This window comes from Leuciscus leuciscus (genome assembly GCF_965113295.1).
Source record: "Leuciscus leuciscus genome assembly, chromosome: 15".
In the NCBI taxonomy this organism is placed as follows: domain Eukaryota; kingdom Metazoa; phylum Chordata; class Actinopteri; order Cypriniformes; family Leuciscidae; genus Leuciscus; species Leuciscus leuciscus.
Window position 1 is genome coordinate 15,221,398 of NC_138739.1, and position 17,102 is coordinate 15,238,499.

General features: G+C 40.1%; 1 protein-coding gene and 2 long non-coding RNA genes across 3 annotated transcripts in view; all 3 read left to right on the plus strand.

The window, feature by feature from the left end:
- LOC309476444 overlaps positions 1-17,102 on the plus strand; it is a 247,752-nt gene that overhangs the window by 174,951 nt on the left and 55,699 nt on the right. The window lies entirely within an intron of this gene.
- LOC309474903 (SLAM family member 5-like) lies at positions 156-1,530 on the plus strand (the record flags this gene model as incomplete). Its single annotated transcript, XM_082137522.1, has 3 exons — positions 156-196; positions 735-1,067; positions 1,202-1,530. The coding sequence occupies exons 1-3, from the start codon at positions 157-159 to the stop codon at positions 1,528-1,530; spliced, it is 702 nt and encodes a 233-aa protein (XP_081993648.1). The 5' UTR covers position 156.
- LOC309476491 lies at positions 1,577-12,190 on the plus strand. Its single transcript, XR_014198203.1, has 3 exons — positions 1,577-1,702; positions 6,091-6,155; positions 11,571-12,190. It is a non-coding gene; the product is annotated as an uncharacterized lncRNA (long non-coding RNA).

Here is a 17,102-nt window from a genome sequence, read left to right on the forward strand (position 1 = left end):
CACACACACACACTTTAAACATTCATGTTCAGTGCATGTGCGTGTTAAATAGGAGGGTCACACGTTGTCAGAGGGAGGATTCACAGTTTGAGTGTTTTCACCGGATATAGTCTTTAGATCAGACTTTTCAGTGAACCGTTGAATAAAATGTCTTACATGTTTTTTTTGTTCTGTGTGTGCTGGTGGAGATTTATCGGTAAGTTATAAAAGCATTTTATAATTCATTTACGGATTCATTTCTTTGTCATTTTCATCAGCTGAGGTCTCTGTTTTTGACAAAAATATTTGATTGAAATTTCTGCACTTTCTGTTGTGAATGTAAATTTTTCTTACTCAGAAATCCAAAACCATTGATCTGATTGCAAATCACAGGCGTCTTTTGTTATTATATCTCAATATCAAAAATTAAATGGCAAATTCTCTCCAGCAATTTCTAAGAAATATTTTTAGAGTGGAAGTTTGGATAAAAAGTGTGGAAACCCTGAGTAAATTAAGTGAATCAGATGCAGTGAGCCTGTTTTGTCTAATGATCTATCAGAATAAATTAAGATGTAATTATCACCATGTATTTATTCTTTTAAGAAATATGTAACTTTACACTTTGATTTTACTCTACTGCAGATAAGTTAAAATACAGTAAACATCTAATTCAGTTAATATTTATACAATAAAATCCACAGCTGATTTCAGGCTTTATAAACAAAAAGGAACTTTAATATGTCCATGTTCTTCAGGTGTGTCTGGTGCCAAGAAAAATGAAATACAGTCAGTGTCAGTGATGGAAGGAGATTCTGTCACTTTACAGTCTGATGTTAGAATACATGAAGATCAAGACATACTGTGGAAATTTAGAAATGAAACATCTTTCATAGCTAAAATAAACAAAAAGAAGCAAACCTTCTCCACATATGATGGTGCTGATGGGAGATTCAGAGACAGACTGAAGCTGGACGATCAAACTGGATCTCTGACCATCACAAACACCAGAACTGAACATACTGGAGTTTATGAAGTACTGATAACTGGAGTGAAAATGACATCAAAAACATTCAGTGTTTCTGTCTATGGTGAGTCGAGATCATTTGTCCAAACATTCACATGTTTGTTTAATAAATTTACACTAAACATTCACTCAAAACATTAAAGTAAAAATAATAATGCTGATTTGTTCATATTTCTGTTAATTCTCTTTTGTTTGCAGCTCGTCTGCCTGTTCCTGTCATCAGTAGAAACTGTTCTTCATCATCATCATCATCATCATCATGTTCATTGGTGTGTTCATCAGTGTTGAATGTGAGTGATGCGACTCTCTCCTGGTACAAAGGAATCAGTGTATTGTCCAGCATCAGTGTGTGTGATCTCAGCATCAGTCTCTCTCTACCTCTGGAGGTGGAATATCAGGATAAAAACACCTACAGCTGTGTGCTGAACAATCCCATCAGCAACCAGACCACACATCTGGACATCAACACACTCTGTCACACGTGTGCAGGTACCATCGCACTGATGATATATTTGATTATTTACTGACCTGATCTCTGTCTTGTGACTCATTCTTTCTTTATCATTACAGCACTGGACACACAGTCTTCCTCACACTCTCCAGTCTCTCTGATGATGTTGATCTCTGCTGCTGCTGGATCTCTGATGATTGTTGCTATAGTTGTGATCTGCAAGAAACACAGAAAAACTGATCGAGAAGGCAAGTGTTTTACCTACAGCTTTTAAAAAAAGTTATATGAAAGAATACTCTAATATTATGATTTTATTAAAAATATTTTCATAATTTTCATAGTTAATGCCATCTAGTTCCTTTTAATTAGAAGAAACCAAAATAATGTAATAATAATAATAATACATTTTATTTATAGGTGCCTTTCTGAGCACTCAAGGTCACCTCAAAAAACATAATAAAACAGTACAGCAATAAATCAATACAATTTAACAACTATAAGTACAGTGCATAAAATCAAGGTACATAACAACTAGAACAAAGATTAAGAAAGCAAGATCACGTGGGATATGCCAGTTTAAAAAGATATGTTTTCAGGCAAGATTTAAAAATAGAAAGTGAGTCAATGTTACGGATGTCTGGTGGAAGGGTGTTCCAGAGACAAGGGGCAGAACGACTGAAGGCTCTGAACCCCATGGTGGTCAAACGAGCCGGAGGTACAGTGAGATGTATAGAAGAAGAAGACCTAAGAGTACGGGTGGGTGTGTTAATATGAAGAAGGTCGGTGAGGTACAGAGGAGCGAGGTTATGAATAGCCTTAAAGGTCAAAAGCAAAACCTTGAAATCAGTGCGGTATTTAACTGGGAGCCAATGAAGCTGCTGAAGGACAGGAGTAATATGATTAATAGAAGGTGTTCTAGTGATGATTCGTGCAGCAGAGTTCTGAACCAGTTGAAGTTTATATATGGATTTGAGAGGAAGACCAACGAGAAGAGAATTACAATAATCAATACGGGATGTAACCAGTGTGTGAACGAGAATGGCTGTACTAGTGGGTGAGAGAGACGGTCGGAGGCAATTAATGTTACATAAATGGAAGTATGCAGACCGAGTGACGTTATTAATATGAGCTTGAAATGAAAGTGTGCTATCTAGGATCACACCCAGACTCTTGACCTGAGGGGAGGGGGAAACTGTGGAGTTGTCGATGGTAAGAGAAAAACTGTCGGATTTAGTCAATGTGGATTTGGTGCCAACGAGGAGAACCTCGGTTTTGTCACTGTTAAGTTTGAGTAAGTTGCAAGAGAACCAGGATTTGATTTCCATTTGGCAGTCAGAAAGGGAAGTGGGTGGGAGAGATGCGGTAGGTTTGGTAGACAAGTAGAGCTGGGTGTCATCCGCATAGCAGTGGAAATGAATGTTAAATTTACGAAAGATATGGCCAAGTGGAAGCAGATAGATGATGAACAGAAGGGGCCCCAGGACAGAGCCCTGGGGAACACCGGTAGTGACAGGGGATAGCTCTGATTTGAAATGTTTGAACTGAATAAACTGAGTGCGACCAGAGAGATATGATTTAAACCACTCCAAGGGTGTATCAGTAAAACCAATAGAGACTTTCAAGGAGGATGTTATGAGAAATGGTGTCGAAGGCAGCACTCAGATCAAGGAGGATAAGAATAGTTAGTTGTCCGGAATCAGCTGCCATGAGAAGATCATTAGAGATTTTTATCAGAGCTATTTTTGTGCTATGGCAGGGACGCAAATTGTCAGACATTGTTTTTTTCTAGAATTTTAGAAAGAAAAGGTAAGTTAGAAATAGGACGAAAATTATTGAAATTGTTGGGGTCTGCACCAGGTTTCTTAAGTATAGGAGTTATTGCAGCTGATTTTAAAGGTGAAGGAACAATACCAGAGGTGAGAGAGGAGTGTATAATGTTAGTTATTCGGGAAGCGAGAGAGGGTAAGCAGGCTTTTACTAAGATGGTAAGAAGAGGGTCAAGCTGACAAGTAGTTGGTTTCGAATTTCTAATAATGTCCAATATTTCAGCAGCAGAATGAAGTGAAAAACTTGAAAATAAACAAGATAGAGGTGTTAAGAGAACTGGAAAAGACAGACTATGAGAGGTATTTGTCAGTTGCTGGTGAATCTTGTCTACTTTGGAATAAAAAAATGACATTAAAGAGTTACAATAAGCAGATGAGTATAGATGCGACGTAATAGAGTCTGGTGCTCGTAGTATGTTATTGACCGTGGAGAACAGGGTTCTGGTGTTACCTTCGCCTGAACTGATTATATCTGCATAATAGTTGGATTTAGCTGTAGAAAGAGAGTCCTTGTAGTGGTAAATATGGTTTTTGTACATTTCTTGATGCACAACGAGACCAGTTTTTTTGTAAAGGCGTTCCAGGCGACGACCCTTTACCTTGAGCTTGCGTAGTTCAGGTGTAAACCATGGGGCAGAATGAGTGAAGGAAACAGTCCGGGTTTTTAAAGGAGCCAGAGAATTTAAAATGTTTTGTAGGCCATCTTTGTAATGAGAAACCAGTTCATCAGGGTTGGAGAAACAGTTAATACTGTGAAGGCAGTCAATTTCAGTAAAGAGAGTGTTTAAATTAATGTCCTTAATGTTTCTGAATGAAATGACACATGGCAGTTTTGTTTTGGACAGTGTTAAGTTGACTTTAAAGGAAATTAACATGTGATCAGAAATGGGGAGGTCGGCCGCGGCGCAAACATGAGGAGTTACACCAGAGCAGCAAATCAAGTCCAAAACATGACCTTTGGAGTGAGTGGGAAAGTTAATATGTTGCACCAATCCAAAACTATCCAGGCAAGATGTAAATTCCCTTGTGTATCCATTAGTGGTATTGTCCATATGTATATTAAAATCCCCCAGAAGTATTATGTTAGGGCAGAGTGAGCAGATAAATGTGAGAAAAGCAGCAAATTCATTTATAAAGTCAGTATTAGGCTTGGGTGGACGATAAACAGTTGCCACTATAGTTGGAGTAGGGCCGTTCAGTTGTAGGGCGATGGATTCAAATGAATCGTGAGAAGGTACGGAAACAGGTAAGATTTTCCACTTCTCGCAGTATATTATGGCGAGACCTCCCCCTCTACCTGAGTCACGAGGTTGACAGATGTAAGTAAACCCAGGGGGAGTAGATTAATTAAGCTGTGAAAAGTCATTATGTTGTTGCCATGTTTCAGTCAGACACATAAAATCAAACTTACGATCGCTCAGAAGATCCTGGAGGAGAGGACCCTTGCCGGTTAGAGAGCGGGTGTTGAACAGTCCGAAGCTGACATTGTTGTAGTCATGCTAAATGTTGGCGTTAGCCGACCAGGGGTGCGTTTCCCGTACAACTATATAGCTCGCTGCTTAACTACCATAGTACGATGCATCGTTGGAGAAATCAACACAGGGACTGTTTCCCGAAACCGTATGTCGCAAAGTATCGTTCAACCACGTTGGTTTATGACGTCTCGCACGTGGTGGACTAATAACTTATTTTAATTAATCTGTTTGAGATCGAATTAACGCTAGATTTTGTCATATAAGTTACAGACATGGCATCTGAAGACCATTTCTAAATTTTCTCAGTTATTTTGCTTTATTACCAGACTCAATATTTGGCTCGTTCTTACATAGTAGAGCACGTTCGCACATGCGCAGTCTTCAAAAACGGTGCTTTAAATCTCTTGGCAAACTAAAAGACGTAAATTACATTTGTATGTATTCTAAATAAATAACACAGGTTGTACTGAATGTCAGCTTGCTTATTTTGCTAAAGATAAGGATTTATTCAGTCTACATCTCATGTAAACTAGAAACTATGCTTCTAACCACAGCTCTCGAGCTGTCGTTCCAACCACACAAGTTTGCGATGCTGTTTGCGAACGTTCGTTGGAACGATGGTTTCGGGAAACACCAAATCGTTGAACTATGCTGATAACGACGGAACTTGCGACCATAGTTGGCTAACGATGCTTTCGGGAAACGCACCCCTGGCTAGGCTGGCTATAACACTGTGGTCAACTTTCCTTCTTGGAGTTCTTGGAAGGATGACGAGTAGAGGACCAGATGGATTGTATTGTTTTGGAGCCGTCAATGTGTGCAGTTATTGGGTTTGGCACTTAAATTGAAATATGTATTCATGTCATATCACTGGACCGCACTCTTTACTAGTCTCACTCACACAAACTGCATTAAAACACTTCAAATGCAAACACAGAAATGCAAAACCTGTGAATCTACATCATTTTATTTATTTATGAACCATCTTGCTGATTAACTGATTTATGAACCATCTTGCATGTGTAAAGATGCAGTCTGTTGCTGGTGTTCAAATAAACTTTTTTTTTTTATTGTTGAGCTTTAATGACAATTATATGAAAAAAAAATGTCCAAGTATAAATATTGCATGCATACTCTGAAGACTTTTTTTATGCCTGTTTAAAAAAGTTGTACAATTTCAATTTTAAAAATTGCAGTGTTAAATAGTTTTTAATTAATTGTATGGATGCTTACATTTCTTGATAAGAGTCGTGATAATAATGCATATGTTGTAAATAGACAGATCAAGTTGAGATGTTTAATGCTGCATCTTTTGCATCTATATTGTTTAAACAGTTCAGACTTGTGAAGAAGGGATCACTTACGCTGAGCCAAGGTTCTACAAAAGAAAAGAACAGTTGGTAAGATAATTTAATCTCTGTATTTATGCTGCCTTCACGTGCTATTGGAATTATCGTAAATAGTTTCCTAGTTAAAATTGGACATGAATGCCCTTCAGGTCAAAATTTGAATGCGATGAGTTTGTAATCATGACTTCAGAAGTGGGAAGTAGAACATTTTTGATAGCACATGAAAGTATCATTAGTCTCAGTGTAAATTCAGCAGTGAGTTACATTCAGATGTGTGAGCACTTGAGTTTTTGTCTTATCATATATAACAGCAGCCTATTAGATATTTATAAATGCCACAACACCAGCATTCAATGTGAATAGCAATAAAAAAAACTGAAAGAGTTCAGGATCACTCAGCCATCAACACTCTCAATTAACTGCAAAAACAGGATATACACCAAAAAATTTTTTGGTGGACAAAAAAATTCTACACAAGGTTTAAAACAAGAACAAGTTTGTGTCAGCTATCTAAAGTCATTACACAGCAACACACACCACAAGTGCTACTTTTCAGAACAATGGTAACCACAAAAACACAACACCATAACAGAAACTCTTCAATCTCCAACATAACTGAACATTAAACGGTAACTATACTGTCCCTATAAGTCTGTCCCTATACTGAAAAACACAAAAAATAACAGTTACATAACACTTACATTTTAACACTTACATATAGAAGGGCACTTGGTGTTTTAAGCCCCCAACGGCGCCTTCCAGGCAGCGAGGGGATGGGTAGGTTCCCCGTAGGTAAGCCCTACGGATCGCAAAAGCTGCTTCCAAATCTTCAGTCCTCATTCTCCTGGATCTGTCTGCTGCCTTCGACACTGTGAATCATCAGATCCTTATGTCCAGCCTCTCATCACTGGGCATCACAGGAACTTCCCTCCGCTGGTTCGAGGGCTATCTCACAGGTAGGTCCTTCAGGGTCGCATGGAGAGGCGAGGTATCCAAAGCACATCAAATGACCACAGGGGTTCCCCAGGGTTCAGTTCTTGGTCCCCTCCTCTCCTCCATCTACACCACATCACTGGGACACATCATACAGGCACATGGTTTCTCATACCACTGCTATGCTGATGACACACAGCTCTTCCTCTCATTTCAACCAGATGATCCCACAGTAGCTGCATGGATCTCAAGCTGTCTGGCGGACATCTCGACATGGATGAAGGAACATCACCTGCAGCTCAACCTGGCAAAGACTGAGCTTCTCGTCCTCCCTGCCAATCCGTCTCTACAGCACGACTTCACTATCCAGCTAGAATCATCATCAATCGCCCCATCAAGGTCGGTCAGAAATCTTGGAGTAACGTTTGATGACCAGCTGACCTTCACAGATCACATTTCAAAGACAGCTCGATCATGCAGGTTTGCACTGCACAACATCAGGAAGATCAGGCCTTTCCTAACTGAGCATGCAACACAACTTCTCGTCCAGGCCCTGGTCATTTCTAGGCTTGACTACTGCAATGCTCTTCTGGCCGGACTTCCATCATGTGCAACCAAACCTCTACAAATGATTCAGAATGCTGCAGCTCGTCTTATCTTCAACGAGCCCAAGAGGGCCCACGTCACTCCTCTGTTCATCTCTCTGCACTGGCTACCTCTCGCTGCTCGCATCAAGTTCAAGGCATTGACGCTTGCTTACAGATCTATCACAGGCTCAGCTCCTTCCTACTTTCACTCAATCCTACGGGTCTACATCCCTACCAGAAGCCTACGATCGGTCAAAGAGCGACGTCTCGTGGTTCCATCACAGAAAGCCACAAAATCACTTTCCAGAACATTCTCATTCACAGTTCCATGCTGGTGGAACGCTCTCCCCACCCTCATCCGGAATGCAGAATCCCTGACAACATTCAAAAAACAGCTGAAAACCCATCTCTTTCGTGAGCACTTAACCTCATAAAAAAATTAAAATACAAAATAAAAAAAATAAAAATTCCTTTCCCTTCCCTTTAAAACCTCACTTGTCGGGTTTATGCTACTCTGAATAATGCCTGAACTTTGTTTTTTTGAGCACTACTTGCGTTGTTTTTGCCTCTTCATGATGACTCGCTTAATTTTGTCCTAATCTGTAAGTCGCTTTGGATAAAAGCGTCTGCTAAATGACTAAATGTAAATGTAAATGTAAATGTAGGTTTAAGGTTGAGGGTAGGGTTAGCTGCCTCTAAGGAGCCATTGGGGGCTTAAAACACGTTGAGCATATAAACCCGAGCATATAGAAGTGCCATGAAAATAATGCTGGCAACTCCACATCCACTGTCTACAAAAATAATCCATGTAGTGCCATGAAAATAATGCTGGCAACTCCAAATCCACTGTCTACAAAAATAATCCATGTAATACCAACACAAAAGGATTAAGTAATGCAGGCTCATGAAAATATGCGATTCAAAAAATTATATTCTGTTGCTTCTTGCATGTTTCGTGATACTTCCAAAGTTGAATGTCCAGTGAGTGGCACTAAAAAGCATGTTGAATTTACTTCAAAACAGATATGTGACTTTATCTGTGTTTATCTGTGTTTATCTGACTATAAAAGTGTTATACTTACGAGTGTTAGGCCTGGCGTCGGACGCTCCACCACATCTGACTGCCGAAGGTGGTGGTGGAGGAATTCAACAGGGTTCACCAGCTGGGGAACTCAACTGAGAAGCAATTGACGATGACGCCAAGACGATGGCATCCACTATCCAGAGGGCCATCCTCTGCTTAGAGACAGCCTTTCCCTTCTGCTGGCCTCCATAACAGACAAAGAACTGTTTTGAGGTCCTGAAGCTCAGCGTTTGGTTCACGTACAGGTGCAAAGCGAAGATGGGACAGAGCAAAACTAGGGCGGGTCTGCCTCCTCCAGGGGCAGCACTTGCAGGTTCACGACCTGGTCATTGAAAGGAGTGGTGGGAACCTTGGGCACGTATCTGGTCCCTGGTCTCAGGATAACGTGAGAGTTGGCCAGGCCAAATTCCAGGCACGTTTTGTTGACCAAAAATGCACGTCAGTATCAATAATATAATAATAACAATAATATTGTTCAAATTTAGGTATCCCCAACTAAGAAAGCCAGAGGCGAAAGTGGCAAAGAACCAAAACTCCATCAGGAGAAAAAAACCTTAGGAAAACCCAAGGTCAGTCGGGGGGCCAGTTCTCCTCTGGCCAATGAATGAACATGGTTCCAGAACATGGAACATGGCACACGTGAAGGTTCCAGAGGTCTGGATGCGGGTGCCATAGGGTGCCCTGTCTCTGAGAAAGCAGGTCCTTCCTCAGAGGGATGCGCCAGGGAGGGGCTGTCGTGAGGAGCATGAGTTCTGGGAACCAGGTCCAGTTGGGTCAATACAGGGCAACTAGCAAGACCTGCTACATGTCTTCCTTGAGTTTGCACTGTGTCTGTGCCAGAAGGCACACTGGGGAAAATGCATATTTGTGTAGGAACCCTGGGGCCAGCTGTGTGCCAGTGCATCTGTGCCAAGGGTCCCCTTTGTCAGAGAGTAAAACAACTGGCAATGAGACGTGTCCGGGGCGGCAGACAGGTCTACCTCAAAGCAACTCCAAGTCAGCTGGACCGCCTGGGGATGGAGTCTCCATTCTCCTGGAAGCGCAGGCTGTCGTGAGAGCTTGTCGGCGGCATGATTGAGCAGGCCCGGAATGTGAATGGCACGGTGCAACCTCAGATGCTTCTGACTCCATAGGAGGAGAGGAAGGGTGAGTTGCAATATGCGACAGGAGCACAGACCACCCTGTCTTTCCGGACCAGTACGTGCTTGCCTTGTAGCGCTGATTTGAGGCGACCCAGAGCAAGTCGTACTGCTAACAACTCGAGGTAGTTGATGTGCCAATGCAGTTCGGGACCCGTCCACATACCTGAAACTGTATGCCCATTGTACGTGGCCCCCAGCCGGTGGTGGAGGTATCTGTTGAGACAATAGTATGCTTGGACACTTGTTCTAGGGGAACTCCTGCCTGTAGAAACACAGGGTCCGACCAGGGGCTGAGGGTTTGGCAGGAGGCCAGAGTGATTGTCACTCGGAGTGTCCCACGCTGCCATGCCCATCTTGGAACTCAGTGGCCTCATATGAAGCAATCCGAGCGCCGTTACTGCGGCTGCGGATGCCATATGCCCCAGGAGCCTCTGAAAAAGTTTTAGTGGGGCTGCCATCCTGCCTTTGAACGAATTCAAGCATTTCAACACTGACCGAGCACGTTCCTCTATGAGGCGTGCTGTCTGGTTGACTGAGTCCAACTCCATACCGAGAAAAGAGATCCTCTGCACAGGGGAGAGTTTGCTCTTTTCCCTGTTGACCCGAAGCCCCAACTGGCTGAGGTGTTTAGGTTTGCACAACTGCTCTCGTGACTGGGCCAGTATGAGCTAGTCGACAAGATAGTTGAGGATGCGAACGCTATGTTCTCTCAGGGAAACAAGGGACCTCTGCGACCTTCGTGAAGACGTGAGATGACAGGGACAGCCCACAGGGGAGGACTTTGATAGAAATACTCATGTGAAATTCTTCATGCGAACCATTGAAGTCAGAAAGTCACATGTTACTTCACAACCAAAGAATTGGTTCACAGGTCTGTTCAAAGAGGGTCACACTTCTGTTGTTATTTATGCATTTGCAAAATTGTCAGTTTTCCTATTTGGCTTGCATCTTGTTTATATTTGTGCATGCTGTTAGCCCTGTGCAGTTCATAGTACCATAATAATAATTATTACTATCTTAAAGTCACCATGAAATCAAAATGTATCATTCCTATTATGCAGTGTTTATTATAAATGATTTATCTGTGCACATCATTATTTTTTAAATTCATGTGCCTTGTAATCTTGAATCAAAATATGTTCCCCTCCCTCTTGCAGCGACTTCTCTTCTATCATCTGATGATGAGGGCGGGGCAACCTGTCACTCGCATATAGCAAACCACAACCAGCCAATCAATTCCCCATGGACAAAAATCAAGCCCTGCCCAACATTTGTTCTGTTTCACTTGGATATACGTCACAATAGGGAAGAATAGACAATTGAAACATCCGTTCATGCCGACTTTAAGGGTACATGTTGCAACTCTAATGTATTAATATGCACTAGAGGTAAATAAGGTACAAGGATAAAGTACTTTGAGGGTAATGCGCAAGTGATAAGCATTTGCACCCCTAAAGGCACAAATTTTGCATTTTATTTTCCCTGACAGTGAATAATATTACTTAATTTCAATATTAGATTTTTTAAGAATTTATTTATTTTTTAAGATGAACAATTTTGCAATTATTGCATCTCCACTTGATGTCCAAAACCACTGAGAATCTGATCTCAATCTACCTTATGTTATCTTAGCAGTATGCGGGAGATATAGATCTTTTCAGGATGTCACATTTCTAATATCATAACTTTGCTATTGTATCTTGTGTGATGTGTTTTACAGAAAGTTGAAGAGGAGGATCACATAGAGTATATGCCTGTGACCATGAGAAGATGATCAAACTTCAGTCTTTAATACCTGATTCATACTGTACAGACATGTTTGATCTGTTGGCTGGATGATCAGCTTGTTTATTAGAATATGTCTCCTGCTAAATGTTTGTGTTTGATGTCCGTTTGTTAGTGTGTTTAAGGTATCAGTAATGTGTCTGTATAAATAGCATGTGGTTGAAGGTGTTTTTTTCCATTCCTACTCATATGATGCTCACAGTTTTACTTCTGCTCTACACAAAACAACTTTCGACAGATTAACTCAAACCAAACATTATATACAATATATAGTTTAAGATCTTACTGTGTAAATGTGAAATATGAAATATCATATATTTTGTGTATGAGAAATATAAAGATATTTAAAGCCATTTGCATCTCACTTTACTGTTCTGAAAGAATTAAGAGACCACTGCAAAACTGTTGAATTTCTTCTTGTGCAGTTTTTTGTATTTATAACATGATACAGTTCAGTAATATCACATGAGTGCTTTTTTTCCCTGGATATCAGCATTATTTCAAATGTGATATCCACTTTATGCAACAGGTCAATAAACGCTGAGTTAATATTGACAGTTTTTGCTTTACTTGGCCAACGAATGTTCCAGAGCAGAACAGTTGAATGATTGAGGTTTTTTTTTTTTTTTTTTTTGGTGGGTGTTAATGATTCAAAGACCTATTTATAAAGACAGTCATACGCTTTGTTCATGAACTAATCGGCCAGTTTTAATCAGCTGAATGAATGAATGATTCTGATTCACTTAAGACTTGTCTGACCCTACTGACATTTATAATATCGCTTCGTCCCTAAGCACTTCCTCCCAGGGGAATCCCAGCCGCCATTCTGAAGTGCGCTCCACTTCCTCAAGTGAACAAGTTTATATAGACGTTAAAGTTAAGGTTAAAAGGTTTTAGTCAAGTTTTAGTCAATTTTAGTAAAAAAAAAAAAAAAATTAGTCTTTAACAAATTAATTTAGGTTAAAAAGTATTGGAAATGGGCTTAGGTTTGACAGGTTGTAGCAAGTGTTGCAATTGATAAAACAACAGTTAACCTTAAAACCTTTGCATAATAAACTAGACTTTCTCATTGATGGAGATGCAGTGCTGCCAAGCTGTAGGCTACTTCATTGTCGCATTGGGCAGAAACCTTTTATCCCCATATTTCAAGTTATATTTTTTCCATGAATTGATGCTCTTCTAAAATGTCAGCACATTGGCTATTTTCACCAGTAATCACAGAAATAAAGGAATGGTTTACAGTTTAAACAGCAAAAAACTTTGAGCTACTACAACATTACACACAGACAGGCGCGTCGTTAGACATGGGCCTCCGGGGCTTCAGCCCCGGATGTTTTTTTTATAGCCCCGGATCTCAAAAAAATTAATTTATTGATCATTATTATTAGGCAAAGTGGCAAGCAGCACGAGTCCACGAGCCGTGAGAGCAGGGCGTGGACAGTAGCGTGAGTGTTAATGAGTCACCTGAATTCAAGTTCAAGCACCGGTTTCAAGTTTCTCACGGATGAACTTCGGGGGCGCGCGCGCCGCACCGGTTTAAAAAAAATAACGCAGTCAGCACCGCCGCACAGTCTTCAGTCACACCAGATGTTGTCAGACTATATGTCAGTAAAACTCAGAAAAACGAACTTACTTAGGCCTACGTCGTGCCAGCCGTTTGATCGCGGCTCAATCACGCGCAAATGCGGCGCGCCCTGTATCACGCAAAATAAACTAGCATCTAACGTCGTGTTCTGTCGTCAATTAAGTATTGAAATAACCAAAAGGGAGATTAAAGCTGCGTCAAAACTCTATGTCGGGGCTTTTGTATTCCTTTGTAGGCTACATAAATGTTACACATTTTGGCGTAGCCCTCAATTTTCATTATTAATATTCTAACATTTTATCAATATTGCAAAGTCATCAAAACTAACTAAATATTTTGTGACCAAAAATGTGAAAAATAGGCCTACATCTAGCCTAAATGATCGTTCATGACATTCTTTTAACTATAAGCCACCCAATTTGTCTAGATCTGTATTATTTCCTTTGTATAATGTGCTTAAATATTGCTGCGCAGTCGTGTGATTTAGTCTGCTTGATTAACATTATTACAATGTATTCCTAATCCTAACTCTGATATGTAGCCTATATATAAGGTCCTCGAATGTGTTCGAATATTTCACCAGCATCAGCCTTTTCACAGTTTCTATCACTCCGCTTGTCTGTGTTTGCACAACTTGCATCATTAGGCCAGTAATGGTGACAAGTGACTGTCTTTATGAGTGAACAATTGAAATTTAATTGAACTGATTTAATAGTGCCAAAAACATTGATTAACTCAAGAAAGAAACAAGTTGCTGAAACGAATCTTTAATGCTAAAAAGTTTACATCTATGCAAAATAATCCTTGAAAGATTTCTCATTTAAGGCCATTCCTGTTTGGAATATGTGGTTGTGTATTGTCAACAATAAGCAGAAACATTCTGCATTTCCATTTTCTAGTGTGGATCATTCATTTCAACATTTATCCTCATTCTCATGTTTAAGAATCTGTTATCTGCTTGACAAATCATTTATGCTACTGCCGACTGACATGCTTTTAAAGCTATTGTTATCAAAAAATGTTGGCCGTCAAACACCTTAAAATGTACATATGTAAGTCTGAGAAATAAAAATTTTCTCGGGGGAGCATGCCCCCCAACCCCCCTAACTACCTCACATTTGAATGTGTGTGTCTGTGTGGTAGTATGGCCTGGTGTGGCCACAGTGCCAGGACTGAATTTTTTAACCAGTCTGCCCCCCCTGCATATAGGCCTACAGTATACATTATTCTCTGTATCGAATCATGTTATCTTGTTACCCACCCTAGCCCCTGACGTTTAGGGCTCAGCCCCTGATGTTTTTAAAACCTAGAAACGCCCCTGCACACAGATAAAGTGGTAACAGTGGAATCACTGTTTTACTCAAAAAAAGCCAGGAATAAAAACATTCTTACTTTGGCAATTGTGGCTTTATTATATAATTAGTTAAATAATAATTTATGTTATAATCTAAGTTATATAATAATTATATATTACTTTGTACCAATTAGCCCACTAATGCTCGGACACATTCGGTCTCTCTCGCGCGCAGACACACTCGGTCTCTCTCGCGCACTTTCGGTCTCTCTCGCGCACTGTCGCTCGCTCGCGCAGTTCGTTTCGCTTTTGTCCAGTCCGGCGCCTCATATCGAAGATGTGTGGCGAGTGACTAGCCGCAGCCGCAGGTGTGTTGTTGTTGTGTGGAATCTGATGCGCGGCATGGCGGCAGCCGGGTGGTGGGCGTACCCAAAACAAGGGTAGGAAGCGGCAGCATTGCTGATACTTTTTTCTTTAGCTCAAAACAGACAGATTTCACGCAAATTAGGCAGAAATGACATGCATTGTGAACGTCAGACTTTTAATCATTTTCGTTCCGTCTCGTCTCGTCAACGAAAACTCGAAAACGTCTCGTCATGTTTTAGTCACCTTAGAGCCATTTTTAGCTAGTCATCGTCGCGTAATCGTCATAAAAAAAGGTGCGTCAACTAAATAATTTCGTTATCGTCATCGTTGACGAAAACAACATTGGCTAAAAGTTGAAGAAAATTTTCTAAATTTTGGATAAACTACATTTCATGGTAAAATGGAGCCTAACTCCACTGATTTCAAAAGATTGTGTGTAGATATTCAGTTCTCAATTTTAGTTTATGGAAAAAATACAAAGTTAAAACCATGATCTTATGGAACCAGTTTACTGGAGTTATTCTTCTGAGTCAAAATGAAACCTGATGTGGCATTTTTAAAACATTTTTTTAGAAATGTACTTTGACCATTGGGTGGGGAAACATCAAGTGCATGAGAGAACGGGCATTTAGTGTGTGTGTGTGTGTGTGTGTGTGTGTGTGAGAGAGAGTGTGTTTAGTTTGTAAGTGAAGACCCCCTTCCTGTCCTCTTGTTGTAAATGGCTTTGTTAGACATGAGATACTGTGATAAATAGAGGGAGAAAAGCAATAGATACACATTGATCATATTTAACACTGCCATTCAAAATTTTAGATTGTAAAAGTTACTATTTTTTATTCGTTTGTTTTAGAAAATGATACTTTATTATAGTAAACAAAACGGTAACACTTTGTTTTAAGGTGACATATTTACGCGCTACTACATGTATACTTACTATAGTAATAACAGTAAATCATTCATAATTACAACTGACCCTAAACAAAACACTAACCATAACTATATAGTAGATACATGTAGTTAATTAATATTACTCAGAACTTATTTGAGTTAGTATGCAACGTCAACGTAAAATAGTGTAACCAAAAAAAAAAAAAAAAACTTTCATATTCTAAAGGTCGTACAGGTGAAATTTTGTCAACTGTATCCTTTAAAGTTTTTATTTCACATTACTTTAATGTAAAATAATTGAATACTGTATCTATATAATGAAAGCTGTTGGCAAACTCAGGGACTGTATGAAATTTCTATCCACTGTGCAAAAAAAAAGTCAGGGAGCGTAGTAGCATTGTTAACCACCGCACCACCTAATTAGTTTAGTTTCCCCTGGATCCCCTCTCCTTTTTGTGTACACATCCAACTACCATTACAACTACCACTGAGGTCTCTCTCTCTCTCTCTCTCTCTCTCTCTCTCTCTCTCTCTCTCTCTCTCTCTCTCTCCCTCTCCCTCTCCCTCTCTCTCTCCCTCACTCTCTCCCTCTCTCTGCAATTGCCACTCTACGTCCCCTGGTGTTCATCTGTGAGCTTGCCTATCTCATTGTCCTTGCACTGTACTGTACTCATCTCTCCAATGTTGTTTGGGCTGATGTGTCACACCCTGCACGTGCCTGTCTGAAATTCTTCCTGATTCCTCTCCGGATTGTGGCCTCACTATTTCTCCCTCTGTTTCCTTTTTTGTGTGCCTTTGAAATTCATTAAATCACTGTTATTCCCGATATGGACCCACTTTACCACCCTGGCACAATGGCATTTTTTATCCATTGATTTTTACTGCCATTTGGTATAACGATAAGACCTCTTATTGACAAGAAAGAAAAAATGCATAAAATATAAGCCAGTTCTCCACTGGACAATGATGTTTCCTGTTGAGTGTTTCCACGTGCCGATGCTGTTTTTAACTGCTGTTTCTAAAAAACACAAGAGATGGCGCCATTGATCACTTAAAATCAAATCAATATCACAAAAGTGATGACCAAAGTATTGTCTGTCTTTATCACTACAGATTGAGGGGATTATTCCAGAGATGCAGGTTATCTGAGATACTTGGATTATGTAACACTGATCACCATAATGGTGAAGCTAAAGCTAACTATTATTCCAATAAAACACCAATATCTAAACCTCTGATCATTCTCAATAAGACCTTCTGTAGATGTCTGACAGAACTAAAGTCAGTAATAAGGTTAGTAATAAGCAAAGCTAGTAATGCTGTTTGTGGAGTTG